Source organism: Salminus brasiliensis, chromosome 19, assembly GCF_030463535.1.
Source record: "Salminus brasiliensis chromosome 19, fSalBra1.hap2, whole genome shotgun sequence".
NCBI lineage: Eukaryota > Metazoa > Chordata > Actinopteri > Characiformes > Bryconidae > Salminus > Salminus brasiliensis.
The window spans coordinates 5,102,646-5,118,668 of record NC_132896.1 but is presented as its reverse complement, the minus strand read 5'-3'; the positions used below and the strand labels follow the sequence as shown (position 1 = coordinate 5,118,668).

Below are 16,023 nucleotides of genomic sequence, written 5' to 3'. Positions count from 1 at the left end.
GAGCAGGTGAAGCAACTATATCCTAACTATATAACAACTATATATGCCAACAGTTGTTCAATAAAGATGGAGTCAAACTGTGCACAAACTGACTTCAGAACAGTTTATCAAGCACTCATGAACAGTTATGCAATAAGTACTGACTCAGAAACGGTTCAAGAAATGCCTCAGGAAAAGTTATTCAATAAGCACTGAGGCTCAAATTGTTTAGGAACAGACTCATGAACAGCTCAACAGGGCGAGGGCTGGTGTTTAGGTTTAGCAAAACAAGGGTTTTCGCCATATCCAGGGAAATGAGCTTTTCCACAGAGGAGTCAGACTCTACATCTGACTGGTTTACAGAACCACAAGATTGGAAAGAAACATAAAATTAAAAAGAGAAGTTGAGATTAAGAATGAATGAATGACTACGTGAAACATCAATGTTCCTTAAATCAAGTTCTGAAGTTTGGTCGAACACAACAGATACTGGAACTGAGATTAATGTGAACCAATTGAACAGCTCAACTATTCAAACTGTTCTTCATGAACAGCTCAATAGTCACGGACTTCGTAACTGTACATAAAATGACTTGGGAAGAGTCCAAAACTGTACAAGAACTTACATGCAACAGGTATCGACAATCAACTGTACAGGAAATTACTTGGGAACAGCTACTCAATAAGCCCTGACTCAGAAACTATACAAGAACACAGGAATCAGGAACAGTTCAGGAACAGTTCCTCAATAAGCACACGATCACACGAACTTCCTTGATAAGCACTGACTCAAATTGTATAAGAACTAACTCCTGTATAAGAACTAACTATGCAATAATTACTGACTCAGAAACTCATCAAGAACTGACTCGAACAGCAACGACCAGTGACTCTGTACAAGAAACCGTACAAATGACTCAGGAACATGTCCTGACTCAGAAACCGTACAAATGACTCAGGAACATGTCCTGACTCAGAAACCGTACAAATGACTCAGGAACATGTCCTCGATATGCACAGACTCTGAAACCGTTCCAGAAAGGACTCAGGATCAGATACCTGTCGACGCAGGGCACAGCTGGGTGCATTCTCCTCAAACTTGGCCAGAAGTTGGGTCGCCATAGAGCGCACTTTATTCTCCTTCTGCTCCAGACCCTCCCCTGCAGTCAAGGCATCCCGGCCGGACAGCTGTGGATGGATGAAGCGGTTATTGGCACGTAGATAGAAGGCTATACATGCCATACACATACTGTATGCCTAAAAGGAAGGCTTTCCATAAAACACACCTCTTCTGAGTTGCAGCCTTTTCTTCTCTTCTTGTTCGGGTCATTGTCTTCCAACTTCTTATCATCCTTAGAAAGAAAAACAACGAAACAGGCCCTTTTTAATGACTTGTATGGATGGGAAACTACCAAAAAAACAAATCTGCTAACTACACAAAAAAAAAAAAAAAACAACATAAGACAAGATTTGAGGAGGAGGAGGCAGCAATGTGGTGCTCGTTTAGAAAAATATGAGAAGAACCTAGAACATACCTTTGGAACTCTTTTCCTGGGCAGTGATATGTTCATTAAGTTGTAAACAGAGTTAGTGGACTTTGATGAATAGTCCTCATTGTTCTCGTCTGTCTGTCTTGGCGCACCTGCAAGCAGAGAGTATACGCTAGGAGTGCGGTGTACAATTTTCCAAAACTAAAAATGTAGCAATGCTTTAATAAGGAGGGGATATTTGAGATAACGTATCCATACATTACTCATGTACTCTATGAAGTCAATTAACTACTGGAAAAAAAAAATCGAATGACGTAAAGGACAGTCAGTAGTTGGCTGTGCTGTTTTGCCAGTGAAACAACCTATAAAACAGGGCAGAAATATCACACTGTTGATTGACAGACATTAAATAATGTGTCTGAAGCCATTTCCATAGTGTGAAAGTTATCAGGTCTTACAAAACAAAAAGACGACAGCATAAGCCTTCAAGGTGTACCGATATCTATAACAATGGGTGTGATGTTCTTGAACATGCAATTCTATCCCACCCTCAAGATGAAAACACAAATTGTCTGCCTCCATAACGGCAGAGCGTAACATAGTGCAGTCAGGATGTCAGTTGATACTTTCACACCCTGACTAGTGATGCATGTGGTAGAATCTTACAGCGTATCAATTTCAGGTGAGCTTTTGGGCAGAGTTAGGTACTGCTGTAGTTTATGGGGAGTCATGTAAAAAGTGTGCAGAGATACAGGTAGTTCAGTTACAACCCAAAGCTTAAACAATAGGGTATTTAGAGAACATGCTAAACCTTAGAAATTACTAAAAAAGAATTGCTTAATCAAATGGAAAACAGAGGCATGCATTACAAGTGGATGAAAAATCATCAGATCACAGAAAAAATGCAATGTGCCAATATGCCTACATTTAAAAGCACAATAAAGGGAAGACCTACTTAAGCTGCTAAAATCAATAAATGCTTGTGTTGGCCAATAAGCCCTAAAAGAAGATCATAGTACTTATGTTACTCATCATCAGTTCATGCACTTGGTATGAAGAAAGAAGCAGTGTACCTGGGGCAGGTAAAGACGAGTTGCGGAACAGCTCATAGAATTTGGAGAGGTAGAGCACCATGACCAGCTTGTCCGGCTCCTGCTCAGTCGCCATCTCCTTCCCAGTGATGAGTGGCTGGATGCCGAAAGCCCGCTCAGCCACTTCAAACGCCAGCTGATTGTTCTTAGCGCAGTCTGCCTCATTCAGAGAGTCAAAGTCACTGAGCAGAAAGAGAGGCAGACAATAAGCCTTCAATTTAGCCTTCAATTAAAGCAGCATAATGAAAGCATTAGTATTTTTTCCTCCTGTGCTCCCCCTAGAGTTGTGGAGTGTAATCAGTTCTACACCACTGCTGTAAATACACATTTTACTTTGAGCGCCCCCCCCATGGACAGCTTTACACGTGCATTTGTTGACAAGCTGAGAGCTATAGAAGCAGCATGTGAGGATAAAGAAGCATGTGGACTGAGGCGGTAGATTAATCCTACAGGATTTTGCACAGCGTTACGCAGTTCGAGTCCCACAATGTAGTAGCAGCTTTTCAACCTGGAGTGGGAATGAGACCCCATTCTCCCTGGTACGGTCAGTGGAGGACGAACATGATTCTGAAGCTGCTATTTTAAGGGACAATTGCTACATAAATGCCATGGTCAGTTTCCATGATGCTGCCAAGCTGGGAGAGAAACGTGTATAGCATCTAATTGGAAAGAATGTGTGTTCTCACGACAGTAGAGGGAAAGCTTGGATATCTGGGCCACTCAGAAGCCCAGTGAAATGAAACGCAGGGTCTTTTTTAAAAAAAATTAACAATGAACCAATAAGAACGCCTGTGTGTGTGTGTGTGTTTGAGCGAGTCGTATCCATAGCTACACAAACACAGTCCCTGTTGTCTTTCTCTGAAAACTGTGATAATGTGCTGGAGAAGACTAATAGAGTCACATCTCCCTGTGATCCAGTGACACACAGAGCTGAAGTGATGAGCTGACTGCACGGACGTCGTTTCCAGCAAACACATTCATTCACACTTACACAAGTGAAATCTGAAGGGATAGCAAGGCGAACAGCAGCAATGCAGTCCGTGTCATGGCCACTAATGCGGTCGGTCTCTCTGAAGAGTGTGTAAACTATGATGAGGTAGGTGCTACAAGGCAGATCTTGTAGACTCTTGTAAAGACTTGCAGAGTGACGTTGAGATGACTTCGTACTTTAATTCTGATAATACAGTCTCTGTTTCAGATCATGAAATGCTCTGCATGGCCACCACCAACACCAACCACTGAAAAGGGGATGTGAAAGGAGCTAAATTGATGCTGTTGTTTGCGCTCGAACAAACAACTTATGATGTTCGACTAGAGGCGATGTGTGAGAGAGGAGGCGCCTGACAGCAGTGAGGGTGCTGATGGGAAAGATAACAGATCATTAGTGCTTTTGTGTGCAATGTTCATGTGAGGACCAGAGATTGTGTGTTTGTGTGTGCTAGCCAGTGTTTTGCACTTACTAACAAACATAACATCTATTTTGATCATCAATTTAACAATCATATAGCCACAAGCAGCGATTCTCAGAGTCCAAGCACACATTAGCCCAATGAGGCTCAATGCGTCAATATGGGACCATTCCTGAGACAGAAGCCACAGCTTGTCTAATTGCTTGTGTACATTTGGTGTTTAAAACTTTGGACCTGGCATTCATAATCAGTCAGTGTGGAATTAGAGAGGGAGGAGGAGGCAGCTGCTCAGTGGGGGACCTTTTGAGCTGCAGGAATGTGAAGTCGGGGGACGGGTGGAGCTATAGAGGACGACCCAGAGGTATGCTATTTGTCCAAATGTGTGTGGGCACTCCTTCTAATGAATGCATTCAGCTACTTTAAGTTGCACCCATTACTGACATAGATGTGAAAATGCAAACATACACAGCTTGTCTAGTCTCTCTCGAGGATTATTGCCAATGGAGTAGGACTGAAACAATGCTTTACAAGACAACATCTATATAATATGTAAAGCTATGTGTCTGGGCAGTAAGCATAACCTTAGAAACCAACATTAGACATTATTGTGCTTAAGTGTAACAGCTCCAGTTCCATAAACTCCAAGTTCTAAGATTTTAACCCAGATTTGCAGTCTGGTCTGGTCTGAGTTCGTGCTGGTTGGCTCTAGTCTACAGATTGTCTTCATCAGTTGGAGAGAGAATCGAGTAGTGTGTGAAGGGCACAGGTGATCAATTATTTAGTATGCAATGGGTTTTGTTTTTAATTGACACAATTATTATTTTATTTTTTTTTAAAGTGGGAAGTGTGAGAAACCCAGCCTTGTAATCTGCTGCAAAGCATCAAACAGTTGTGTAGTATAATAAAGGCTTACTTTCTCACTAATGACTAGAGTTCATTTTTATTATAATATCACAGGAACACACTTATTGTTGTACAGTGTTAAGACAGTGTAATCCTGTGTCCTGTATGTATGTACAAGTGCATTTGACTCTCACATGAGGTCAGGGCGTTGACGGTGAATGAGGGCACACAGGGCCAGGCCACTCCTCCACGATGTGGTGAGGTCAGTGACGTCCACCCCTCGGTATCCCTGCGTCTGCTTCTGACACCACAGCAGCAACCGGCTCGGCCGCACCTCAGACTCTGAGACACCACAACAAAGAGAAGCTCCTCCAATCAGCAAAGACAACAGTGATGGAAACAGAATAGCACTACAAATGCAATTAGCCTTGTAAACATGAATTTGCATAATAAATTAAAATCAACCAATCAACCAATCAATCCCCACATTCAGGTTTAACAGTTTCGTGCCTCTCACCAAGCTATTGTGGACAACACCACCTGCGAGTGCTCCTTAAGATCAGATGAGGGCCAGTGATAAGATCATGGTCAAACAGACGCTATGCACTTTAGATGAAAATGTATAGCCCTGCATCATAATACAGGCCCCATGAGTGAGCCGAGGGTGTGGAAGTCTGATAAGCCATTGTTTATTTTCTGCTGTTTCCAGGTCAGGCACACTGCCACACACATGAATTAGGCTCAGGTAAAGATCAGGTATCAGAGATAAAATAGCCTGCTCCTCCATCGCTTCAGATAGTTATTAATTAAAGGGGGGGGGGGGCATGTGAGTAATTTGGAAAGAGATCGTCTGAGTGTTTGGGGGACAGTTACTAATGCCAATAGACAGGATTAATGTCCTCTGACTGAGAACATACAACTGCTCATCTGAACAGCTAATCACCTACTGCATGTGCTGTGTGGGCTACAGTGCTATACTATGCTGTACAGATTATGCTCACAAATGTTACAGTCTGCAGTCCATCATAAACTCCTTTTATTCCTGTTATTTCTTGAGCTATCTGGTGTCGATCAGAGGAGGACAGGTTCCCCTTTTGAGTATAGGTTCCTCCAAACTGAGGGAGTTTACCTTGCCATGCTCCCCTTTGGTTTGCTTAAAGGGGGCTTGGGCCCAGAGCTCTGCTGTTGTGAAAAGTGCTAGATAAATACTTTTAAAGTGAAACTGAATCACATTGGATTAGAGGTCACTCTTCATGTTTGAATGATGTGAATGGTGAAAAAAAGCCCCTGAATCAGTGAATTATTCATTCTTTTCACATTAAACTCGTTTATGAATCTGATGCCAAACAACAAACTGCTGTTTTGAGGAATTAGGTATTGACACTAAATAAAGAACAGTTTCCATTTTGTGATTCTAGAAAAGAAAGATACACCTTTTCCTGTGAAATGGGAAGTCAGACAGCTCGTTTGACAAAACTAAAGCTGGCAGTATTTGTAGCGTTAGTCCAGGTAATATGCGACAGACCATTCCTGCGGTATAGTCAAAAGCAATTCTTCCAATTTGTGGTTAATCATGCAATTACATTTTATATTTAGACTATATTTAGAATTAGTTAATATTGCAATATGAAGTTGATGAACAGCACCCCATTATCAAATAAGAAGCAGAAAAGGACAAGCTACATAACTATCACTTTGTTCAGTACATTAATATTTTGCCATAGTCATTCATACCTGTACAGTACAGTGCAATTTCTGTGCTCTGCCCCTGACATTTCTAAGGTGGGATATGCAGAGAGGATTATGGGCCTTCTCAACAGCCCAAAAGCGTAGTGGTATACAAGTGGGACTCCACTGATCATTCTTTCCTCAAACACTACCTTCATCATTTTCATTTAGGTGCTTTGCCATAAACGTACATAAAGGGACTTCAGCTCACCTCTTCTGGAGATATTGACAGATCTGCGTGTGGGTCCACCACGTTCCAGTGTACAGGAGTTCTGCTCTCCATTAATATACAGATGACGAACCTTACAGAGAGAGATTTACTCATTAAAACAGTCAGGTGTGATCATTTCTCTTTTGCATTCTGAATGTTTACCTGGAGATGAGCCAGAAGGCAAAGAAAATGTGTGTAAAACCGTCCTATTAGATCTAATAGTTAGTGACCTCACCTGGTGTGGTCGGACACAGCTGGAGTTGAGGTTGGGGTAGCGGGTTGCTGGGTCTATGGTGTACTGCTCAAAGTTCTTTGTGATGTTTTCTGCGGTGGTCTGAGGTAGCAATCTGTAGATACTCTCCCTATAGCAAGAGAGTTTGGTTACTGCACATTATGATTAAGTGTTCATACTGGTCAGAATTGGTTCAAGGTGTTGTGTTCTAGGCTTTCCCGCAGCTAGAGCTGTGGAGGGGTGAGTTTCCATGCAGACCTGCCCACAATCCAGTGCTTTTACTTTATCTGACTGAGGCTTTAGTTTAGCTGGGCTGTGTCCCAAATCCCACACTACCACACTAGCCACCATAAGAAGTGCATTCGTTGATGCAGGTGCCATGCAGCCATGTAACGTTAAATTTTACAGCTTTAAATGAATGTTTGAATGGTTTAATAGCGAGATTAATACTTGGATTTAAGGATCCAGTGGCTAGATATGTTTCCCCCACTAGTGCATGGATCATGCAGGACCAGTCTTGTGCAGACCTCTGAATGCAGCCTTCTGTCATATGTGCATCATGCATCCCCTCTATTCCCTCCTTTTGGTTTGATTGCAACTGAACTACAACTGAAGTATAAACACATCCTAATATGGATGTTTTCCACTTGTCAGAGAAATTGCTCATGAATCGAGAGGGTTAAGGGTCATATTACTGTCGTCCTTCGGATTTTCAAGCAAACAAGCACCAAAGCTGATCATTTCCTTCAGGTCTAACTTCTGTGGGAGAGGTTAGAAACATCTAATGCTGTAAAAATAAGAAACTTTTCACAGCAATCATCAGTTAGGAGGTAACTCTGACCTCTCAGACAGGATCTCCAAAGGGGCTTTGCCTTGAGCCCAACCCTGCACCATCCACACAGTGTCAAACGCAGCCAGGAAGCCTCGAGCACATCCTGTTCCCATTGGCCAAAAGGGCTAAGAAACAGAAAACACAGTATTTTAACAGTTTAACAGGGCTTCACGGTTAATAGCCAAATCTCTCACATGTGAAATTGAACAACCACATTTGAAGCCAGAGTGAATATTAGGATTCTGTGTTCGCTCCATGCGGGGACCACAGATCAAACGGACACCGTCATCTGACAAGCCAAGGAATTTAATCGTTTCCTGCTCAGACTCTCTGATGATGAACATGAAGCAGCATGTTTTGGACCCAGTTATAAACTGACAGCATACTAAAGCACACAGTGTTGCTTCTGCCTCTGTAACCAGTGTACTAACCAGTGATACTCAAATGCACTCAAATGGTGTTTAAACATGGCAAAAAGCATGTGATTAAGTGAGAGGAAGCAAGATGATAAACTCCCTGTATATATTTACATTTCAAATATAAACAGAATGGACATCTAAACCAAGATTGTAGATCTACAGTAAAAACTGGTCAGCTATACATCTCCAGCAAATAATACAGCAGCGTCTCTGCCCACCTCCAGCAGGCTGTCTCCAACCAGAGCCACCAGTAGCTGATGGCCGTTCTTCTCTCTGACCAGTGCCGCATTCTCCGAGGCATACATGCATGTGAAGTCAAACATGGCCACGTCAGGCTGCCCATAGTGATTGATGGCATAGTCCAGTGATGGCAGTTGATAATTAGTGCCAAAGTCTGCGGCTTCTCGAGCATACGAGAGTAAAGCCTCCTGGTTCACATTGTCACTGTGTAGGAGTCGCTCTGTCTCTATATAGTCCTGTTGAGGGGGGGTGAGAGAGAGGGGGAGAGAGGGAGAGGGGAATGGGTAAAAAAGAAAAATCAAATTAATTAATTAAAATTGGAAATTAATTTGCATTTAAAATGGCAACACATTTTTGACTGGTCAATAATTACACAATTATCTGAACTATGAATTATTTGCAGTTAATTGAGCTTAAACTGTTTCTGTTGTCAGTTGGGAGTCTTTCTAAATACGCATAGATAGGAAGCAACTCCCTATATGACCAAAAGTGTGTGGCTACCCTTCCCAATTATTGATTTTAGGCGATCCAGTCACACTCCTTGCTAACTGGTGTATAAAGTCAAGCCCATGGCCATACACAGTCTCTATGCACAACCACTGGTGTCAAGTCACTGAGCTCTTCTGTAAGACCTGTTCTGTTACCAAAGAGAAAAAGTGCCTATTCAGAGACACACACTTAAAGAACTGTTACAGAAGAATGACAAGACATTCATGTTATATAGACAAAAGTATTGGGACACCTGCTCATTTAACCTCAAGAGAGTTTTTCCAGAATTTGTTGGAGTAACTGCCTCTACTAGGCTTTTTTACTAGATTCTCAAGCATTGCTGTGAGGACACTGGCAACAGAACGGGTCTTACTGAAGAGCTCAGTGACCTGACGTTTATGAAATTTCCGCCCTGCAAGAGCTGCTCTGGTCAACTGTAACTGCTGTTTTAAAGCTACAGTTTTAAAGCTACGGTTTTAAAGCTATTGTAAAATGCTAGCTTCTTAGAGCAACAGCTCAGTCATGATAACCCACAGACCAAGGTCCACTGACCAAGTTCGTGTGGAGCATGGATTGCCAGCCAGGCCTCTGCAGAAGAATGAAGGATGTTAAACGTGTGTGTGATGGTCAGTTGTCCATTTAATCCAGGTATTTGGCTCATTTACCCACTTTAAATGGCTGTACCTGTTTACAAGTAGATCTTTTTCCTATGTTACAACAACTGACACACCGGCTGATACAAACAAACCACTCTGTAGCCCTCTAAACCTTCATTCAGTGAGAGCACGTGGTTCTGTAGGCCCTCGAAATCTCCAGAGCTTCACCCATTCTGGGAACAGTGCACGCATGAGACAGCTGAGAGCGTTTGCTTGAGCTCTGGAGTAACGACGGACTTCCCAACAGGGTCCATTTAAGAATAAAACTCTCTCGTCACGTCTCTCTAATCTGCTCCGAGAGCACACCACCACCCTGCAGACTGGAGAGAAACTCGTGGCCAATTTTACCCACACAAGTGCAGCGAGTGATGCCGCTCAAGGGATTCAAACAGAATGTGGCCATGGCTGCTATTATTCCCTGTACACAGACAGACAGTTGAACCGGCACCAAGAAAAGAAATGTTTAGTGGGATGCTGGATGCCTCCACATTCACACCTCACTTACGTGAATGATAACACCTTTGTCCAACAAACTCTGTTTCTTTGCAGTCATCACAAAGTAGTGTGTGTTGTCCTTATAATACACAATGTTCTCCAAGTCAACCCCTGTATAAAAAAACAGAAGGAAACCCTGAGTACATCTGTGGCGATGGCTTAATGACAGGGTTTAAATGAATCACATACGACCGGTTTTGTTAATAATCTAATGAGAATTGGCAACATGAATACATACACACCCCAGCGGTCTTATTAACTTTGATGCTGTAGTGGTTGTGTATGTATACCCTGTGTTTACACAATTTACAGTCATAATCTTGCGGTGAGAATACAGTGATCTTGACTCACACTCCCCACTTTAGTACTGGAAAATTTCCCATCTAATTACTACCCGTGTGTCAGCGCTACAATAACAAGCTCTTTCCTGCAAGTCCGGGTTATTAACAAGGTGTTGCCTCGTTTGACTTCCAGGTTTAGCTTAATACATGTAAACACTTCACACCAAAGAGAAAAAGTGCCTATTCAGAGAGCCAAATTAACAGTACTGTTACAGATATATGGACAAAAGTATTGGAACATCTGCTCATTTCTGCTCATTTCTGGTTTCCTTCAAAATCAAGGGACAAAGTTTATCCTGATTTTGTTAGAGTAACTGTCTCTACCAACAGGGAAGGCTTTTTACTAGATTCTCACAGCATTGCTGTAAGGATTTGATTGCATTCTGTGACAAAAGCAATTACTGAACTTGTGTAAAAAATGAGAGGACTGCTCAAAACACCCCTTGTTCTAAAAAGCTGCCGTCCTGCAGTTTTCAACTCCAACCTAAATCTAAGGCACCAACGATTTGGATCAGGTGGGGTGGATTAAGGTTGGATCCAAAGTCTGAGCAGGAGCGGAAAGCACTGAGCCCCAGCCAAACACATACGTATATGTAAGGTAAGAGCACAACCTGGTAGACAGAGAGAGAGAGACAGAGAGACAGACAGAGAGAGAGAGACAGAGAGACACAGACAGAGAGACACAGACAGAGAGAGAGAGAGAGAGAGAGAGAGAGAAAAGCAAATTGGGAGCTCACCAGTCTCCTCCTTCAGCTCTAGGAAGAATTTCTGGTTGAAAATGAAGGCCACTCCACTGATCTCTTCTACTTTTGCCTCTGCTGTTGTGTTGCGGTTCACAAAGTTGGCCGTAATGGCGATGGCCAGCTTACCGCGGAACTCCTTCCTCTTAAAACCTATAAAACAAACAAAACAAACTTATTTGATATAAGGTTGTGTCAAAAGCTGTTTTTTTTGTTTTAAGTAACTTATGGGACACAGTTCAACAATCTGAAGCGACATTTCTGAAACGTCTTCAATATTTACAAAAACACCAACTTGCATAACTTTATTGCTTTCTCAACCATCTCTTCATTTTAACCCTTTATGTAAATGTATATAGTTGTAAAGTAAAAGGTAAAACTAAGCTTATCTAGTAACTAAGATTATCTAATAATGCAAACCGCTTGTCTAATAACAGCAGTTATGGTTTTATAAGATTAGTAAGGCTGACATTTCAAGCACATGTCCGAAGTGCAGAGTGCGACACCCAGACTAATTAACTAAGTTTACTCAGTAATCAGACTGGAGTAAATGAGAACCGTTTTTCATGTCCTTTAATGGACACGACTGCGCACCCAGCAGGCAATGCCAACCCTGTCCCTCATTTACACGACTGCTCCTCTGAGCACAAGGCTTTAAAGTGGAGATATCCATTAGCCAGCATGGAAGGTAAAGGTCATAAGTTCAATTTACTGCACTACAGCCAGCCATGCTGGAATATTCACCTGTTTTAGTCCAGCTTATAAAATACTAAAACTTTAAATAATCACACAATTACATTAAACTATTATCATTAATACAACTGTAATGTTATGGTCAAATTTGGGAATAATTCCCAAAGTAAAAAGAATAAAAACTGAAACCAAAAATATCGAAAAATATAATAATTAAGGAAACAGCAGGACCGGTTCTAAAGCATTATAACAGCCCTCATTCAGACAAAAGGCTCAGGAACAATTAGAGGAACGGGAGTGAAAGTGGCCCAAGCATATCTGTGGCAACAGGAAGCACGGGACAGACTGAAAGGAGCATCACGCAGGCAGGAACAGGGCTGGCAGACACGCTTCCTACCACAGACAAAGAGATGAGTGGGGGTTTGACAGTCAAATGTGGGACAGATCATTTGGATGACCATAAGACATTAGGTCATCCTGTCTTGCAGGGTGGAGAGAGAGAAAAAAAAAGCCCCCAAAAAATGAAAAACAGGTACTGTGATGCAAAGGTGGGCCATCTTGTGATAAGTGATTCCTGTAAACCTGCTCAGTTTTAGTCATCAGGACACAATTTGAATGATAAACAAATGTCTGGATGTCCAGAGTGAAATGCACTCGTCTTTGTATATTTTGTATTTAATACATGACATTTTTTTGGCATTTATGCAGAGCAACGTCCAAGAATACGTGTATTACAGAGGCGGGCCAATGCTGGGAGTCTTGCCCAAGGACTCTACATTGGTGTAGCACAGCATCCTCACCCAGACCAGAAATCGAACCCCGGCTTTCCACATGGTGCAGTAATTTAATAGTGGGTAGTGAAGTTATCCGATGCACCAGACTAACCACACAGTACTTTTTAACCAATTAAAAATATCAGCTGTTCTTTCCATTATGCAAATAATTCATGACAAATGGACTAATCTGCGGTCTAAAATGACTATAATAAAAAAGAAGCTATTCCTAAACTATGAGTTTTTGCTATAAGAGGAATGACCTGTTTCTATTCTCCGTTCATCTGCTGCCATCTGCCTTTGTTGACTTTTCCGGAGCCGATTAATTTGACACAATGGGACACTTAAAATAAGTTGGTTTTTTTAAGCAAGGTCATTGAGGAACCACTTTAGGTTCCATATTTGTAATGGAGATGTTTGTAATGGATATGTACGTGTGTATGTATGAAGAACCTGGTTTAAAATGACCTTTTCAACATTCAACGTTCATGAAACCAAAAGCAGTTCTCCTATAGTACCACTTAAAGCATCTTTATTTTTAGTAGTGAAGGGGTAAGGGTCTCCATAATTGAGAACCAGCCTGGAAATCCTACAACGCTGATGTATACATACAGTCTCATGTTTGCAGTTTCTGGAACACTCTGTAATTAGTCTAGAATACTCCTCAGACAGGAAAAAGATCCATTTCTAGTTTCAGAAGGAAATACACATTTGGAATGGGAGGCTTTAGTTTATTTGGGAACATCCTAAAATAAATCTTCAGTATGTGCAGCTGGGACCAGTTCATTTTACTAGGACCGTTTCCTGCATTTCTCAACACACAGGGATAAGGTTACAGGGTGAGGTTCTGCATTACAGCTACATTACTGCATTCTGTGCACGGTTCAAGATCTGACCTAGAGAGGCAATGACCAAAACAACTGACCACATTTGCAGAAGTCCAGGCGCCTGCACAGTGATAAGATAAAGAATGGAGTGAGCAATGCCTTTTCCTTCTAGGTTCATCTTCACTATTATACTTAAGGGGTGGAGAGAATTATAATGACCTTTCACTGATCAGCTTCTGTGCAACGGTCAACTGAAGCAGTAAACCACTCGGATCATGATGTAAGCAGCACAATGTGACACATCGTGAGGAGTCTTATGGCTTTTATAAAAAAAAAGCTCTAAAGTGTAGTTTGTTATCTGTAGGCTGTTATTGCCCAGAAACATCAGTCACAGATTATTTCACTAACCGCACAATGGCTTGGTGTACCAATTCAGAATTCATTAGGATAGAGTTAGGAAGCACAACTGTGGGTTTATTAATAATAATAATCATAATACTCATAGAGGCTGAGGTGCAGCAATGGTCTATTCATGCCAAGTCATTCAGTCAAGCATTTTAAAAGAGAAACCAAGGTTTAATTCCACATTATTCATAATTACAGCTGACAAATAAACCGTTAGTGTTCCTAAACCTCATGGCTTAACTAAACTTTTTCCCTCATGCTCCCCTAGGAGGATACAGTGCTTCTCTTAAAGTGGCTGTACCTAATTATACCGAGCCTGCAATAGCGCTGTTAGATCACAACTATAGACAGAAGAAACCTTTTTATTTATCCAGAATCAACTTTAAAACTAGCTATTTAAAACAAGCTCATAGTGATCTTATCTGGTCTTCCTGAAAAAGTGTAGCTCACCATCTAGAGTGCTTCTCCGTCCATCTGCTCCGATTAGAACATCAAAATTGTAGTCGGAGATGGGGTGACCATCAGGACGTATTTCTGCCCTCCATCCAATCCCTGCAAGATATGTTGAAATGGATACACGTTCAGCTAAACCGATTAAACACCAAACACTTAAATGTGTTCGCAACTCCATTATGATCATGATGCTAAATTATCAACTATTATCTATGAGGGTGAGGGTCAAATAAGGGCACAGCCATCAACTCCAACAAAGAAAGAAAAAGAAAAGTGGCTCAGCAGTCTTGTGTGCTACCACTTTGGCCCTGGGGGTCACGAGTTCGACTCTTGAGCCATGCCTCATCACTCTGGTGCATCACAGCTGGTGCGATGGAGCTGGGGAACCACAACTTTCCTCAGAGTGTGTTGGCGTGCTAGACAATGACGCATCTGCAATAGGCTGAAAAGAGGTGGTAGCCATCTTCTCACATATGAGAGGAGACATGTATTAAGTTCTTAACCTCCAAGAGTGGTGGAATTACGAACAGATGAGTTAATATGGAGTACCAAACTGGGAGTAAAGCTAAAGGTCTAGTCTTTGTTCAGAAAACAGTTATTTTTTGTGAAAAACAAAAAAGTATCAAGTAAAATACTGATTAAACAAAATTGATAATTTATAAAATAATTAAAATAAGTAATCTAAAAAAAGATTTTATGTGCAACATACATGGCACGGAAGAAGTACAGGACCGCATGGAAAGCAATCAGGGAACATTCAGCATGGTGGTCAACAACACAGGAGCATCAGCTTACTGGAAAATGCAGGCTCAGTATTCCGCCAGCGTACATCACCTTTGTAATGGGACAGAAGCTGGGCAGGCTTTCGTTGTTCGCTGGAGCTGCATAGCTAGAGAGGTGCCGTATGGACCCTGACGGCCCACGCTCTATATATAGAGCCGAGCTGAAAGCTTATCATTGGTACAATGTGCAAGCGGTGAGTGGCAATGACGCGCAAGAGCAATGGAAACCTTCTCAGTATCATGGTTCCCCATGCAGCGGGTGTATGCAAGAATGCAAGACCACGATTACATGGAGCTTCTATAGTATTACACTCTGGGAGGGTTGGGGCACAAGCATGCACAACTTTAAAAACACATGATGAGCTTTAACTGAATTTGGGAAAAAAAAATTATAATCAACTATAATCGATTATTATTATAATGCTCAAAAAAAAAAAAAAAAAAACATGCACTCATTTGTTTAAATATAAAAATACAATTAAGTCACTTGTGACCATCCCCCTCCCACCCCACATCGCACATCATTAAAAGGTAAGGTCCAACTCTTCCCTCCGTTACCTTTAGGAATCAGATCCTACCAGCCAATATACACCCATCAGCCATAAAATAGCACCATCTGCCTAATACTGAGTAGACACCCCCCCCCCTTTTGCAGGGACTACTACATGTTATGAGCATTCAAGGCATGGCCTCCACAAGACCTCTGAAGGCATCCTGTGGTATCTGGCACCAAGAAGTTAGCAGCAGAGCCTTTAAGTCCTGTAAGGTAGGAGGTGGGACCTCCATGGATCATGATCACGGATCAACAAGCTTTAGGTGCCCATGAAGTGTGCACTTTCTTGGACAAATCCTGCATCTTGTAGTTGTGTGGATCCGCTGGGATTTCACAGAGTTC

The 16,023-nt window shown here is 41.9% G+C and overlaps 1 protein-coding gene across 4 annotated transcripts in view; it reads right to left on the bottom strand.

Moving 5' to 3' along the window:
* The window catches only part of mical2b (microtubule associated monooxygenase, calponin and LIM domain containing 2b), a 75,498-nt gene that overhangs the window by 32,771 nt on the left and 26,704 nt on the right, over window positions 1–16,023 (bottom strand). For all 4 annotated transcript variants that reach the window (XM_072662928.1, XM_072662925.1, XM_072662926.1 and 1 more), the window contains exons 5-16: window positions 14,344–14,445; window positions 11,193–11,348; window positions 10,125–10,225; window positions 8,453–8,710; window positions 7,825–7,940; window positions 6,987–7,113; window positions 6,752–6,842; window positions 5,007–5,154; window positions 2,543–2,742; window positions 1,515–1,621; window positions 1,266–1,331; window positions 1,039–1,167 (exon numbers count right to left, since the gene is read on the bottom strand). In XM_072662928.1, the coding sequence (XP_072519029.1) occupies window positions 1,039–1,167; window positions 1,266–1,331; window positions 1,515–1,621; window positions 2,543–2,742; window positions 5,007–5,154; window positions 6,752–6,842; window positions 6,987–7,113; window positions 7,825–7,940; window positions 8,453–8,710; window positions 10,125–10,225; window positions 11,193–11,348; window positions 14,344–14,445 (1,601 nt within the window). The remainder of the gene's footprint in view (window positions 1–1,038; window positions 1,168–1,265; window positions 1,332–1,514; window positions 1,622–2,542; window positions 2,743–5,006; window positions 5,155–6,751; window positions 6,843–6,986; window positions 7,114–7,824; window positions 7,941–8,452; window positions 8,711–10,124; window positions 10,226–11,192; window positions 11,349–14,343; window positions 14,446–16,023) is intronic.